The 14,862-nt window shown below is 38.3% G+C and overlaps 1 protein-coding gene across 7 annotated transcripts in view; it reads left to right on the top strand.

The window, feature by feature from the left end:
• Window positions 1–14,020, top strand: part of LOC127413247 (phospholipid-transporting ATPase 11C-like) — a 92,211-nt gene extending 78,191 nt beyond the window's left edge. For 4 of the 7 annotated variants that reach the window (XM_051650214.1, XM_051650215.1, XM_051650209.1 and 1 more), the window contains 7 exons: window positions 52–187; window positions 280–345; window positions 1,002–1,105; window positions 4,255–4,411; window positions 8,765–8,873; window positions 10,382–10,413; window positions 11,873–14,020. In XM_051650214.1, the coding sequence (XP_051506174.1) occupies window positions 52–187; window positions 280–345; window positions 1,002–1,105; window positions 4,255–4,411; window positions 8,765–8,869 (568 nt within the window). In that variant the 3' untranslated portion in view covers window positions 8,870–8,873; window positions 10,382–10,413; window positions 11,873–14,020. The remainder of the gene's footprint in view (window positions 1–51; window positions 188–279; window positions 346–1,001; window positions 1,106–4,254; window positions 4,412–8,764; window positions 8,874–10,381; window positions 10,414–11,872) is intronic. The other 3 variants (XM_051650211.1, XM_051650210.1, XM_051650212.1) reach the window with 3 other exon arrangements.
• The last annotated feature ends 842 nt before the right edge of the window (window positions 14,021–14,862 follow it).

Here is a 14,862-nt window from a genome sequence, read left to right as displayed (position 1 = left end):
TACAATTTGTAGTGAACTGTTGCTTATCTATTGTTTATATCCTTCCTATAGAGAAATAGCAAAGAATGCCATGTTACGCTGGCGTCCCTTCCTCTACTGGACAGTATTAGGAATTTTTCAGGGTCTTCTGTTCTTCTTTGGTGTCCGTTTCCTGTTCAGTAATCCAGCTCTGCAGGATAACGGGCAGGTTAGAGCTGGCTATCCCTTTTATCAATCTTTGTATAATATAAATGTTATTATATATTCTAAAAATGTAATTCACTCCTTCCCTTATTTCAGGTCTTTGGAAATTGGTCTTATGGAACAATTGTCTTTACAATCCTTGTTTTCACTGTCACTTTAAAGGTTGGTTAATGATTAATAAAGTACTGTGCAAAAGTCTTGGGCACATAAGATGTTTCACAAAAGCATTTGTCTTAAGATGGTTATTTATATCTTCAGCTTTAGTGTGTCAATAGGAAATATAAATGTTAGACTCCCAAACATTACTTTTGCAAATAGAAAAGATTAGAATAGAAGAACAGGGAGCCCGGCAACAGATGTCATGGCCCCCACAAAACCCCCCACTGAACATTGTGTCAGTCTGAGATTACATGAAGAGACAGAAGCAATTGAGACAGCCTAAATAGATAGAAGAACTGTGGCGAATTCTCCAAGAAGCTTGAAACATCCTATCTGTCAACAACCAAGAAAAACTGTGTCCAGTTGTACCTAGGAGAATTGGTGCTGTTTTAAAGGCAAAGGTGGTCACACCGAATATTGATTTAGCTTTTTTATGTTTAATGGACTTTGTATGATGTTAATTGATAAATGAAAACTGTTTATGTCATTATTTTTGAAGACATCCTCACTATGCAACATTTTTCACAAGTGCCTAAAACTTTTGCACAGTACTGTACATGATTTTAATACAGTTTAATACATCTCAAACATCTTAGCTCCCTGCAAAAAAGTACTTCAGTTCTTAAGTTACCAGAGGCTGACCGTTTCTCCTCCCTCAGTTGGCTCTGGACACACGGCACTGGACGTGGATCAACCATTTTGTGATCTGGGGCTCATTAGCTTTCTATGTCTTCTTCAGTTTCTTCTGGGGTGGCATCATATGGTGAGCAAACATTTGACATTTACAGTGCTCATTAGGGATGCTCTGATCAATAGGCCACTGATCTGAATTGTCCAATAATCACATCCTATGACTCAGTCAGTGGTCTCTTTACTTGGCCACACAAACCAATAATAGCAATGTGGGTTACAAGGTGGAGTGTAATTTAAACATCTTTATTAAATAACTACCATCCAAACAACATTAAAAGTAGCACCTGTTCAGTCCGCAAGCATGTGCTGCTCTTCCATTCTCTTCTCAACTTTCTCCTTACACAAGTGTGTGTTCTCCTCATTAGGCCCTATCCCACCTACAGTCCTGGTACTTTTCCTTTAGTTACTTTCTAGATGAGAACTGTTAAGAGCAACAACACACCCAAAGAGATTTTTCCCCCCTTGCATTCGCACTCACAAATGTAACCCCCTTAGTGACGTCATCTTTTTTTTGTGATGTTGTTTGCATGAGCGATTCAATAGCAACAACAACAATTTATTTCATCCTACCTCCTTATACAGCCTCCGAAGACAGCATTTTCCAGTTTTCGAATCCATCCTGTGTCTTCAGGTTACAGTTTACACTCCTCGCCTCACTACCACGCAGCACATGCTGATCTCAGCAAATATTTGCAATTACAAGTTTGTTTACAAATGGTAGCTGCGTTGCCCAATGCTTTGTGCGACATGTGTGTGACCAGTCACAGGCCGCCGCACGTCCCACAGTCCCTGTACGCCCCCAAAAATACCTACCCCGGAGTAGGAGCTAAAAATGTCCCTTAATTTTGAGCGACCCAGCGTCCACATGCGTGAACTTTGTATTTTGGCTTCGCTATTCGCAGCGCATAATATAAATGAATTAAAACTAACTGAATACTGTTCACAAGACTCTAGACTGTCATTTAAGGGGTTAACTTCTGCCGCACCGAGTCATGTGACACAACAGCATGCCGTCATTTTCCTTGAAGCGCTCCTAGAGATGCAGCACCAACAAAAGTGCCTCTGGTAAGAAATCTCTTTACATTTTTTCATTGAAAACTCTTTGTTTGTAAAGAGTAGAATCTCGTTTGCTATGCTCTTTAAAAAATCTGTTCATTTTTCGCACATCAGCGCCCTGATAAACACAATGTCCACGTATGAGGAAACTCGTACTCCGTTTCCTCAAAAGAAGAAGAAACATGAATACAATTCAACTCTAACACATCTGTGGGTCATTTAGCTTCATTTTAATATACATTTTGTTATGTTTTATTTTGTTATCACTGTGCAATACGATTCTATTAATTAACATTAGTTAATGCATTTCTATATACACTGCCTGGCCAAAAAAAAGTTGCCGTTTGGATTTAAATAAGCAGATACTTAAGAGCCTATGATTGGGTCATTATTGCAGTCATTAATATGTTTTAGCTGGCAACATTTCTTTTAACCCTAACTGATGCTGTGTGTCACTTCTCATTTTTTAAATAACCATGTCGGAAGACGTATCCTTTGGTCGCGGAAAAGATGTTACTGTGTTTCAGAAGGGGCAAATTATTGGCCTGCATCAAGCAAAGAAAGCAACTGCTGAAATCACTGGAATTGGGTTAAGATCTGTCCAATGCATTATTAAAACCTGGAAGGATATTGGTGAACTGTCATCTTTGCGGTAGAAATGTGGTTGGAAAAAAATCTTGAATGATCGTGATTGGAGATCACTAAAACACTTGAAGTCACATTGTATAAAATTGACAGTAGAACTCACGGCTATGTTTAATAGTGAAAGTAAGAGCATTTCCACACGCACAGTGCGACGAGAACTTACAGGATTGGGACTAAATAGCCGTGTGGTCACAAGAAAGCCACTTGTTAGTGAGGCTAATTGGAAAAAACAACTTAAATTTGCTAGGGAGCATAAAGATTGGACTGTGGAGCAATGGAAAAAGGTCATGTGGTCTGATGAGTTCAGATTTACCCTATTCCGAAGTGATGAGCGCTTCGGGGTAAGAATGGAAACGCATGAAGCGATGCACCCGTTGTGCATAGTGCCCACTGTACAAGCCTCTGGAGGCAGTGTTATGATGTGGGGTTGCTTCAATTGGTCAGGTCGAGGCTCAGCAATGTTATGCGGCAATAAAATGAAGTCAGCTGACTTCCTGAATGTACTGAATAACCAGGTTATCCCATCAATGGATTTTTGCTTCCCTGGCGGCACGGGCATATTCCAGGACGACAGTGCCAAGATTCATTGGGCTTAAATTGTGAAAGAGTGGTTCAGGGAGCATGAAGAATCATTTTCACACATGAATTGGCCACCACAGGGTCCTGACCTTAACCCCATTGAAAGTCTTTGGGATGTGCTGGAGAAGACTTTACAGAGTGGTTCGACTCTCCAGTCATCAATACAAGATCTCGTATTTTAATGTAGGCTTTATATGGAGTTAGAATGAAAATAAGCTGCATTTCAAACTGTTCTGAGACCAGTGAAGACAGACAGCATACTGGAGGTGAAGTCATTCAATAAAAAGGGAGCATTCAATCATAAAATCCAACCAAAAGTTTAGTTTTAGGTTGCAGATGATGTTTGGATCACTCAACATGTTTGGCAGACATGGGACAATGGAAATCAGTACATAGATTCAGAATTTTATAATGCTATATTTTATTTTAACATGGTTGGTAGTGATTGGATGATGCTTATAATTAGAATTATTTATTCAGCTTTACAGAAAATCAACAGTAATGTCTGTAATGTCTCAAAAACATGAATAACCAACACTCCTGGAAACATAAACAATTTAATGAAAAAAAAATCTGACTTTCTATAGCTTGGTATTGTTTAAAATGTCACAATTGGAATTGGAATTCCAAGAACAATAATGTGGATATTAATTTGTAGGAAAACTATTTGCTCTAGAATTTTTTATTGTTTAATAGGTGCTACTAGTTACAAAGCAAAAAGGGAAATGGAAAATGTACACAGCAGTCACGCAGGGGTCTCAGGAGGTTAAAACGGAGGTGCGAATACGACGAAAAGTACTTGTCACAAAGAGCTTACGTAGTACTGGTTGCGAGTCTTGTGACAAAGCTCATGATAAAAGTATTAAATAATTGGTGTTGTCAACATTCTTTATGGATTTTTTTCTCTCTCTTTCTCTTTTCATCTCTCTCTTTTCCTAGGCCGTTTTTGAAGCAGCAGCGGTTGTACTTTGTGTTTGCTAACATGCTGAGCTCAGTATCTGTCTGGCTGGTTATCATCATCCTCATAATCCTCAGTCTGCTGCCTGAAATCCTTCTGGTGGTCCTCTGTAAACCTAGAGGCCCCCATGCACGACAGGTAAACTCAATTTTTCCTCACCTTTCTGTCTCTCTCTTCTTCATTTTTTTCTTCTTTTTTTTACATTTTGTAATATCCATCCTATTCTTTCATACTTTCTGGCCTTTCTTTCATCTTACATTTTGCTATGAACTCACTATTATCCCATCTTTTGGTTTGTCCATAACCCTTAGTCACTTTTACTCATTTACACCTTATTACCCTCATGTACCTTTCTGGTCTTTCAACTTTTCCATTTTTATGCCAGCCTTTATCACTACTCCAGTGTCTCTTTTCCTTTTTTTTCCCCCCTCTTGACTGTCATGAATTACACCATTGACTTTTTTCCTAACAGGACTCTTGCCTTGTTTCAAGGCTCTGAACAGTTTGGATTGTGTTGTGATTGGTCAAACAGACAGGAAGTCAATCAGTCTAATAGTTACTATCACTCTTCTTCTGTGTCCTCTCCTTCCCCCCTGTAGCTTTGTGTGCCATGTATCACTGTTATTTAGATAACATTTATCCCATTAGTCAAGCGCCAATACCAGTACAACAGTCTCTTTCCATCAGCTTGTGCTGTTGTCCCTGGCTACCCAATCAGTTAACATGTACCAAAGGTAGAATTAATAAACAATAATTAGACTCCTCCAATCATTTGAATTATTTAGACAAAGTGAGCACACACTACAGGCAGGCTCAATTATAAGTGACACTAGCTAAGCAGACTTTCAGTCCCTGTGTTGATTAGTTAATTAGGCTAGAGATGAGCATACAGCTCTAATCTGCCCCCTGCCTCCTCACAGGTAGGTGCTTCAGCCCTTCCAAGATTGCAGCATGTTAATTAAAACCACCAATGGGGAGGTCACATCTTATTTACTTGATCTTATAAATATGACATAACCTGTCAAGTCTATATTGAATTGTTCTTTTATTAAATTGTCAGATTTATAATCATAGCCTGATAGATTCCATTTGAAGAAAAACATTCATGCATTCATTGACCAAACTAACACTTGACTTGGCTAGAATTTGTCAGCAAGTTTTTATTGAAACTAAGTTATTAAACCAATAAGCACAAGAGGCCTTGATCCAAAATATAGTGCCTAGAACCCCCTTAATCGTGAAATTACTGCAGTGCACTAAGGCTGTCAAATTCCAATTCCAATATTTGTCGATTTTAAGGTGAAAATGTAATTTCGAATGCTAAAATTAGCATTTGAATTTTGGATGTGTGCCAAGCACTGATGATGGTTTAGTGGGGTATTTATACTTGGTCAGTTCATGCATTTTGCTGATGGGATTGCTATCTGATCAAGAAAAGACCAGGTGTAAATGCTCTTCAAGACGGATACAAGATGGACATAAATCTGATCACTCATTCCAAACAAAACTTGTTCAAGTGTAAATGCATCTGGTTGTTCAAGCCACTTATATAAACTTTACTACACCCAAACAGAGCATGTGAAAAATGTGCTAAACATAACAGCTGCTAATGAGTATTTGCATAGGCCTTGTGTCGCGCAATAAATGATAACAATGAAAGAACGGATGCATATTGTAGGAGAGACAGAACATTTTTCTTCATTTATTTGATGCAGATTGCTTGAGAGTAGCTGACGCATGTATGATGCGTCTTACAACAAGCCCTGAGGGGAAAAATGTACAGCGTGGCCCACACACAGTAAAAATGCATGAAGTGACCAAGTGTAAATACCCCACATAAATAAAACAGAACACAGGTGTCTCAAGAAGCATTTTAAAGGTTGAATTTACTTTTAAATTGACGTAGCATGTGAAAAAAATAAATAGTTACTGCATGAGACGCTGAAAAAAAACAACTGCGAGACACAAGCTGAGCTATCTAATTTGGAAATTACATTGCATTTATTTTCAACATGGTTTCTAATGACTGAAGTTTTTAATTATTGCAGTATAATGCCTGTTTTACGTGTTATATTTGCATCTTAATGCTCAAGTATACTTTGTTTTCCCCCTGTGCCTGTACGTCTGGCGCAGAGTGCGCATGACAATTCGAGTATAATTAGGCTGAGCACTCAACTGTGCACGAGACAGAACGGCATGTAAAAAAACTAAATATACTCTAGCATTTATTCGGCAGTCCATCAATGGAACATTTATGTGTAAAGTAATAATGCCAGAAAAGTTACAGCTCTGCATTTAAGTCTTACAGCTCAAAGACGTGCCAGTAATCCATTCATTCTGAGTTTGGCATCTTTCTGCTGAATCAAACTGCACATTCTGAGGGTTTTAGTTACTGGAACTTTTCAGTTTAACATTTGCTTACTTGTCCCAGACCTCTCTCTAACCCCACCACCTTAACTTTATTCCCACCCTTTCTTTCTTTTGATCTTTTCTCAATTTTCATGTCCTCTCTGTCCTACTTCTTGGTCTCTTGGTCTCTTTCTTCTTGCCTTTTGTGTGCTGTGCTGTAGATGAAACGACGGCTTCCTTCCTCTGGGACCTCCACTATCTTCATGCTGTCGCAGACTGCTAGCACTCACAGCTTTTCCTGGAGTGAATGAGGTCTCTCTGCCTGCTCCTCTTTTCCTTTTTGTCTTACTGTCTCTCCTCCTTTGGGTTGGCTGTCTGTCTGTATGTGCTGTGTCCTGCCTGTTGTGTCTCCACCTGTTTGCCTTTGCTCCCTCTCTGTGAGGTGGTGTTTCTTGCTAGCTTTGGTTGTTGGTGTGAAGAGCAAGTGCTTTTCTTGTAGAAATGTGTTTGTTGGAGGTGCTGGGTTTGGATTGTAAGTCAAAATGTGCATCATGGTGCTGTTATTTGAGGGGGTGTTTGTCCTGAGGCAAGAGATGTCTCCCAAAAAGCTAAACCCCATCAGTGGTGGGAGGGTGGTTCTCCATGTGTTGTGTCTATAAGGGCTGCCGGGTGTGATGGGAATTTCTTCAGCTGCCTGTTCCCGGTGCCTGCTGTCTCTGCATGCCTAGCCAGGAGAATGCAGCACGCAAACACACAGGGTTTCTTGCATGCGTGACTGGACAAGTCAAGCTTACCCCGCTCCCCACCAAGACCACTGTGACTTGTTTCTGGGTGCATTAGTGCTGGTTGATTTAGTGTGAAATTTTGTGTGACTGTGTTTGTATGTGTGGAAAAAATGTTTGTCTTTGTGGGGTTAAGTTGTTTTAAAGGAATAGTTTATCCATAAATAAAAATTTATTTTTATATTGATCATTATTTACTAACCCTCTTGTTGTTCCAAACCGAGTATGAAGAATTAGTTTTTCCATGCAATTACAAAGATGGGGACAGAACCTTTCAAGCTTCAAAAGAATGCAAAAACACAAAGTGTATCATAAGTAGTCAATATGAATAATTTATTTATATATACAGTATTGTCTTATGAAGGCATACAATAGCTTTACGTGAGGCACAGACTGCTATTCACTGGTCATTATTCACTGGTAATTTTCCACTCCAGAGAGGTGTTAACCACTTTGACAGGATTTGAGTCATTAAGTTGAACTTGAGAACCTGTTCAGTCTAAATTGGCAACAAATCATTTAGGTTGGTTTCTTGAAACAGATAAACTGATTCATTCAAAAGATCAAACTGAAAAGTATAATTGCTTTGCATTTTTTCTTATGTAAGAAGTAGAAATGTCTTATTCACATTGTTTTATCTTTTCAATGAATCAATTGATCTGGTACACAAAACCAGAATGATTTGTTCACAATTCGGACTGATCGGGTTTTTGAGTTCAACACAGTGACCCAAAACGCTTGGGAGAGCCAAAGCTGATGTCAAGATTTTCAGTGAATAACAACTTTATTAACATTTATTTCTGTTCCTCTCTAAAAGCCACCAATGGCTTTATAAGGCATATACAGTATATAATGCATAAGTTGTAAAGCATTGTAAAGACAATGTTTATTATGTGCTTTTGCATCCTTTTTTAAGCTTGAAAGCTCTTGTCAACATTTGTTTTATTTGCCCAGAAATAAACAACTGGTACATTTTTTTTTCAAGAGTTCTCTTTTCATCTTCCATTAAAGAAACAAAGATTTGGAACAACATGAGGAAATGATGACAGAATTTTCATTCTTTGGATGAACTATTTCTTTAAGTGTTTGACTTCCTTTTGTCTTTGTCACAACATTATAAATTGATAGGGATTAAGTTATAATAATGGCCAGTACCTCTTCAGTCATGACATATTTATAATACACATAACACATTATGCCCTCAGTTGTGTTCAAAATGTACTGCACAATTCACTCAAGTGTTTTATCTTTATCTGAAAATGAAGTAGAAAAACCTGCAAGGCAGTAGAGAGTGTCTGTGTGTTCATCTGAGTGTCTGATCCATCCTATCCTAAGTGTCTTTTACCCCCCCCCCTTTCAGAAAAAGCCGGGTCAGTCAAGTGTGGGGGATGGCCAGTCCTCTCAGTCTTCAGCCAGACCCCTGCTCATGAGAACCTTTTCAGACGAGTCCAATTCTATCATATGAACAGGTACAAGACCCCAGACTCTCCAATTAGAGCCCCCGTTGAGTCCCTGACTCTTAGACCTCCATATGGGATTTTCCTTCAGTACTGTCTAATAGCTAGTGCTGTTTCTCCCCTTGGGTTCAGTCAGCCCCACCTTTGGGATGCTTTTTATTTCTGCTGTTGAAATTCTCCCTACCTCAGGATGAACTCATGTCGGTTGGCTGAAAAGACATTTGGTCTCTGCCGTGTTCAAAAAAGAAAAAGGAAAAAAAGAATTCTCAACTCAACAGTGACCGCCTACTTTTTCAGTAGCCTGGGTTCTGAAAATATTTTTCCCATTCATTTTCTCCATAGACATTTTAGAAAGAATCGGACACTGAATCACGATGTCCATTACAACATCCCATTTTACCTAACCTTAGTTAGGTAGCTAGCTAATATTACCTAGCTAGCTAGCTAATATTACCTAGCTAGCCTCAACAAGCCTGCAAGAAGTATCCTCAACCCTGTTGCTGTTTCTATGGTAATGTCAACTTCTCTGATCGGTGGATCTTGCTTCAGGATTGTGGATAGTGTTGTACTTCACTAGGACTTTTTTTTTTTTTTTTTATGAAATTGAAATCAAACTGACGTATGGCTTCTACAGAAGCATATACCATAATTTAACAACCTCTGAGGTCATTGTAGATATCTTTTGAAAGGTTTATATATTACTGCTAAAAATTGCTATGGAGATCTTGAATGGATTTTGACTCCCGGACCCTACTTTTGCACTAAAAGCTAAATATAATCCCTTGAAACCTTCCTTTGTCTGCACTCTTTATGGGCTAACAGTGCAAAACTCCCAATTCAAATGCATTAAAGAAATTAACTTGCTATTATAATACATCCCAATGGATTGCTATAGGCTGTCAGGAAATTAAGAGCAAACAGCTCTTGAGTGAATATTAAATGATCCTTTCAGCCTGCCAGGGGAAGCTCTGCCCCCCATTATGCCATGCATGTGCTCCTCAAGTAACCTGTGATTGGGTCCTTATTAATTGACTAAACCAGTCCCCTGTCATGTTATTCTGGTTAATTTCCTCATTCCGGTTTTATGTGTGTGTGAATGACAACATGAGTGTGGTTAATGTAATACATTGAAGCTGTCATGTTGGTCTTCTTGTGTCCTTCACATCAGGTGGTGTTGTGGGTGTTGTGTGTGCTGTCATATTTGTTGTGGTTGTAATTTGGAATCTTTTTATTTAGTTTTTTGTGACCATGAAATTCATTCAACCTAATGGCTCCCTAACCTTTCTCGACCATAATACTTATTTTGGTTCAAGTGATTGTTCTTCTGCATTCAACTAAAGCTTTGCATTCTGCATTCTATTATGCTTGTTTTGCATGTTTGCCTGTGCTTGAAGCTGTTACTGGGGGTCAGTTTGGTATATAATTTGGTTTCTATTAGTATATTTGGTAAATAATAAGGTATGGCTGATGTAGACAGGAAGATTTCACCAGCATTAAACATGCTCTTCTGTTCTTCTCAGCTGTCAGTGGATTCCTCAACTCACACAGTCAGGTAAAGTGCATGGCCTGATCTTAGAGGAATATTTTCGGTTCAATACAGGTAAAGCTATATCAACAGGATGGTTCTGTTACCACAGAAAATCATTTTGACTTATTCTTCAGTTTGTAAAAACAAACAAATATAAATTGTGTTTACAGTAATGCACTTTCAGTGGAACACTATGGGGCAAGGCATTGCACCAGGGAAAATTTTAAAGTTCACTCTGTTACACGCTAAACAAATTAATAAACATTACTGTACTACGAAATCAGTATATTACTTCTCCATACCTCAGGATACTCAACTTAAGATGAGTATAAATTCTTGGGGAACCACTTTGTACATATAGTGTCTTTTTAGATCTGTTTAAATGTCTGCTAAAAGGATGAAATGGCAAGTGAACGTACACTGATTTATTGCCCAAAAAATACTTTATTGGCTTACACACAAAACGAAACTTATAAACACACTGCGATCGGTAATGTTCGATTCATTAAAGCATGACAAACAATATAAGCTTCAACAACCCTATCAGAAAACATATCCAAGCAGTATAGCAGGTAAACAACTTTGCCAAACAGTAAAAAAACTGTTAAATCCATTAGGAGAGTGACTTCACTCTGCTGCTGCCTTGACTCCTGAAACCGCGAATGGACTGACTAAACAGCTGTCAAACTCGCTTCCCGCTTCTCATGACACAGCCGGAGCTTCTTTCTCAGCTTATAGATATGACGTCAACACAAGGACGAATTACATATGACTGCTATTTTGCACCAAATCTGACCCGACAGCTCAAATTCCTTCAAAATAAAAAAGTATTATTGTAGGCTTAATTTAGTCAATCGGGGTAAGAAAAGGACATGGTTTTGAACATAGATTTTTTTTTTGTACTCACTCAATAATTAATTTTTGTTAATTGTAACCAAAAAAATCGTACATCTTAAGTCCTCTGGAATGCCTCGCCCCATAGACGTCTATTGTAAGTGCATTGATGTGAACACTTTTTTTTATTTTATTTTTATTTTTTTAGTATTAATTTCTTTACTGCGGAGAGGTCAAAATTCTGTCTGTGGTAATCAACAGCATGCCATAGATTCGGTTGGTACAGTTTCACTTGTTTTTAACCTGGAAAATTCCTTTAATCAGTATTCCGTCCGAGTTTTTATATAATATACATCGAGCTAATCACTCCTGACAATCAGATCCTTCTCTGATTAAGATGGTTCTGTGGTGCAGATCAGTTTGGTTTGATTTGATTTGAGTTGTTGGTGTTGTATACATAATTTTCTGGGTTTGTGCGTCGGTAGATCTTGAGATTGTTTTCTGATTAATCATATAAGAGAAGCACTTTACATCACGAATACTTTTCAGACCTTAATCAAACTCTTCTATACACATGTTAAATACATGTTTACTAGAAAATGTGTGCTAAAGAATTGTGTGTTTGAATGTGTTTTTTGATCCACCATAGATGGCCGCTGTCACACCCCTATCCTACAAACATCTGATGGAGCGCTACTGATGGGCATGAACAGCCATGGGTTAAGACTACTGAAGGGGCCCTAACATCCACCTGGGTAACTTCCCTTCCACCTGCCTGCCAAAAAATGAACATGACAATGGAACCAACTTAAACTGCTCAGACCAGACCTTGTCCAGCACTCTGGCTTTCCTTCCTGCGTCTTTTTTTCACCCCTCACCCTAAGCATGATTTCACCAGAATATGTCATCTGCCCTTACAACACGTTTTCTATCCTGGTTTTGATTGACCTCTTACAGTAGTGAAGGGTTTTACCCTGCCCTACTGCCATACTTCATAATTATTTCTATTTGGATAAATATATTGCGGGCTAATTTGTAAGTAGCGCTCAACAGCTACAGGATGTACCAAAATCCACGCTCTACCTGGTTCTCCTTATTGGTTCTCTTGCATGAACGAAAATCCCATTAATTCCACTTTCCACTATAAACGTGCTCTCGGGTTTCTTTTAGATTGACCACAATCCCAAGTCCAAATTGTAGTTTAGAGATTTGTGATGTGTAGCTATTTGAGATCCCTAAATGTGAGCTCTGTATAAGATGCTGCACTGAGGGCCTTGACCCTATGGGTATAAAAGCTGCCTTTTAACAACTTGCTGCGTGTAGAATCGTATGGCATTATGGAATATACATGGTGTCATTTTCTAACAACTCTTTGTGCTTGTGTGTGTGCATGGATAGTGTGAAAGAGCGACACATAGAAAATCAGTTTGTACTGTCAAAGTCTCTCATTGGTACTCTCTGTGGAAATTTATGATATGTATTATTGAAAAAAGAGGATACATTTAGCTTGAAGCCAAAAACAATTCCATTAATGCAGACTAGCTACTCAAGTTGTTTTTTCCCCCCTTAAAATAAATTAAAGACCTGTGCTGTGTGTGTGTTGTCTGAATATGTGCCCTAGACACAGCAAGATTGATCCTCAATGCAAATGTAATTGCATATTGCTGAGTGAGTCAGAGTTAAGTGTCTGTTCACTATTGAGACAGAAATTAGCCATTCTCCACTCTCCTTAGTGGCATTTATATTGAATGTGTCAGCTTTGTGTATCAGGCCAGTGCTTAATGCTCAAGTCACATACCAAACATGCTGTCGCACCCACACATGCGCACACTTCACTTTTACGAGGTAATTTATTCACTTATTTAAGGAGTGGAGCTTAGGTTGGTGAAATATGGATTATCTGGGTTTGATGCATATTGAAACTCAAGTCATGTTTGCCCCCTTTGCTTCTAAAGTGGTTACTAGGGGGCATAATGTTTTTATTCTGCTTTCTTTGTGCTTCTAAATACATTCCATTTCTATGTGCCATGGTTTCAATCACTTTTTAGATTATTATTGAGTTATTTTGACTTGACTATGTGATTCTATTTGACATATTTATTGTACCTTGTAATTATACTCATAAATGTTATATTTTGTCGAGATATTTCTTTCTCTTCTTGAATTGTTATACATTGTCAGCTTGTGCCAATTGATTTTTGCTTGTGCAATCTGATGTTGAACAGATTGGGCTTCTATGTTCCATAAGCCTGAGCAGATCCTGTAGACCAGCAGCTCTGGGCTCTATTTCTCTGATCAGAGATCAGTCAGAAAGTTCAGATCCTCCACTAATACTGGTCTAGTCCAAGATCAGCGCCTCACATATGCGGTATGAATGCAGCTGATCTCGATTGTCCCTTTAATATGAATGATTTATGAATGATTTTGGTTCTTTTCTCTGCTTGTAGCCCAAAATTGGTGTCTGGCATGTTCTGTAATTAATTGGGCAAATTAATGACGTTTGTCTTTTAAAACAATGCCAATTTGAAAGGTGCTCCATTCCAGCTTTAACTATTTTAAGTGTGTGTGAATGTGTGTGTGATTATCCAAGGTTAAGTGGTGTGTGTTAGACCTCTGACTGTGTCATGATGCTAAGCATTTTAGCTCCCGCTCGGGCTTGTGGCTTATTCCAGCTGCATCACAGCCCTGTGTAACCATCAGTTCTACCATTAATCTCTGATTTCACCATGAAGCAGCTTTGTAGATGATGTATATCGGAGCTCTATTTTACTTTCTTTTTTTTTTTCTTTTTTTTCTTAAACATGACAAATCACCAAGCTTTTAATTAGACATGACAAATCACCAAGCTTGTGTTTATTTATCGTAAACATAAATCCAATTTTAATAAATTTTTCATTTTCCTGTGCATATTTGACCGAGCCCCGGTGAGCACATACACACTCACACAAGGATGACTACGCATTGATGTGTTTGTTCAGCTCAGATTGGGAGGGATAAACAGAACTTGCCTGCAATGTTTGACATTTCCAAACAGACCTTTAAAATGACTTCAGAGATGTTATTTTCAAAGCTTATGATAATTCTTGGATTCTCATGTTGCCTGGATATAAAAATAAATGATTTGATTGTATTTTTAATGAAGCTTTTTGAGCCAGTTTTTGTAAGAAAATAAAAATGCCCCAAAAAAATCTGAGAAAGGCTGCCTGATTGTGGAGAGTGAGAAAGTGCTGGTCTGTGTTGCTGTGCAAAAGAATCAGGCATTAACACAGTCAGCCCTGCTCCCTCCAGTATGTCCCTCAGGCCCCAGCTGATCTGAATGTACCTCTTAAGACCAGTCTGTTTCAAACCTCTTTCTTTAATAAAAGCTGTTTTGAAAGAAGAAACGTGTGTGTCTGAGGTTACTTTTACTGTATTTTTCACTGAAGTATTGTATCTCTACAAACACACATGTTTGATGTTGCTTGGATACTAAATTCTCTGGATTCTCATTGTCTGTGTGTTTTGTAAATGGGTTGCAGATAACAAACATTTACATCATCAACCACAAGATTTTAGGTTCAAATTTATATGGATGGAAACTTTTTTTTTTGTGCACTTACTCTCCGCTATGTCTCAAGTTTTTCAAATTTTTGCCTTTAG

This window comes from Myxocyprinus asiaticus, chromosome 22, assembly GCF_019703515.2.
Source record: "Myxocyprinus asiaticus isolate MX2 ecotype Aquarium Trade chromosome 22, UBuf_Myxa_2, whole genome shotgun sequence".
In the NCBI taxonomy this organism is placed as follows: Eukaryota; Metazoa; Chordata; class Actinopteri; order Cypriniformes; family Catostomidae; genus Myxocyprinus; species Myxocyprinus asiaticus.
Note: the sequence above shows the minus strand (reverse complement) of the source record. Positions and strands in the feature narration are given on the sequence as shown.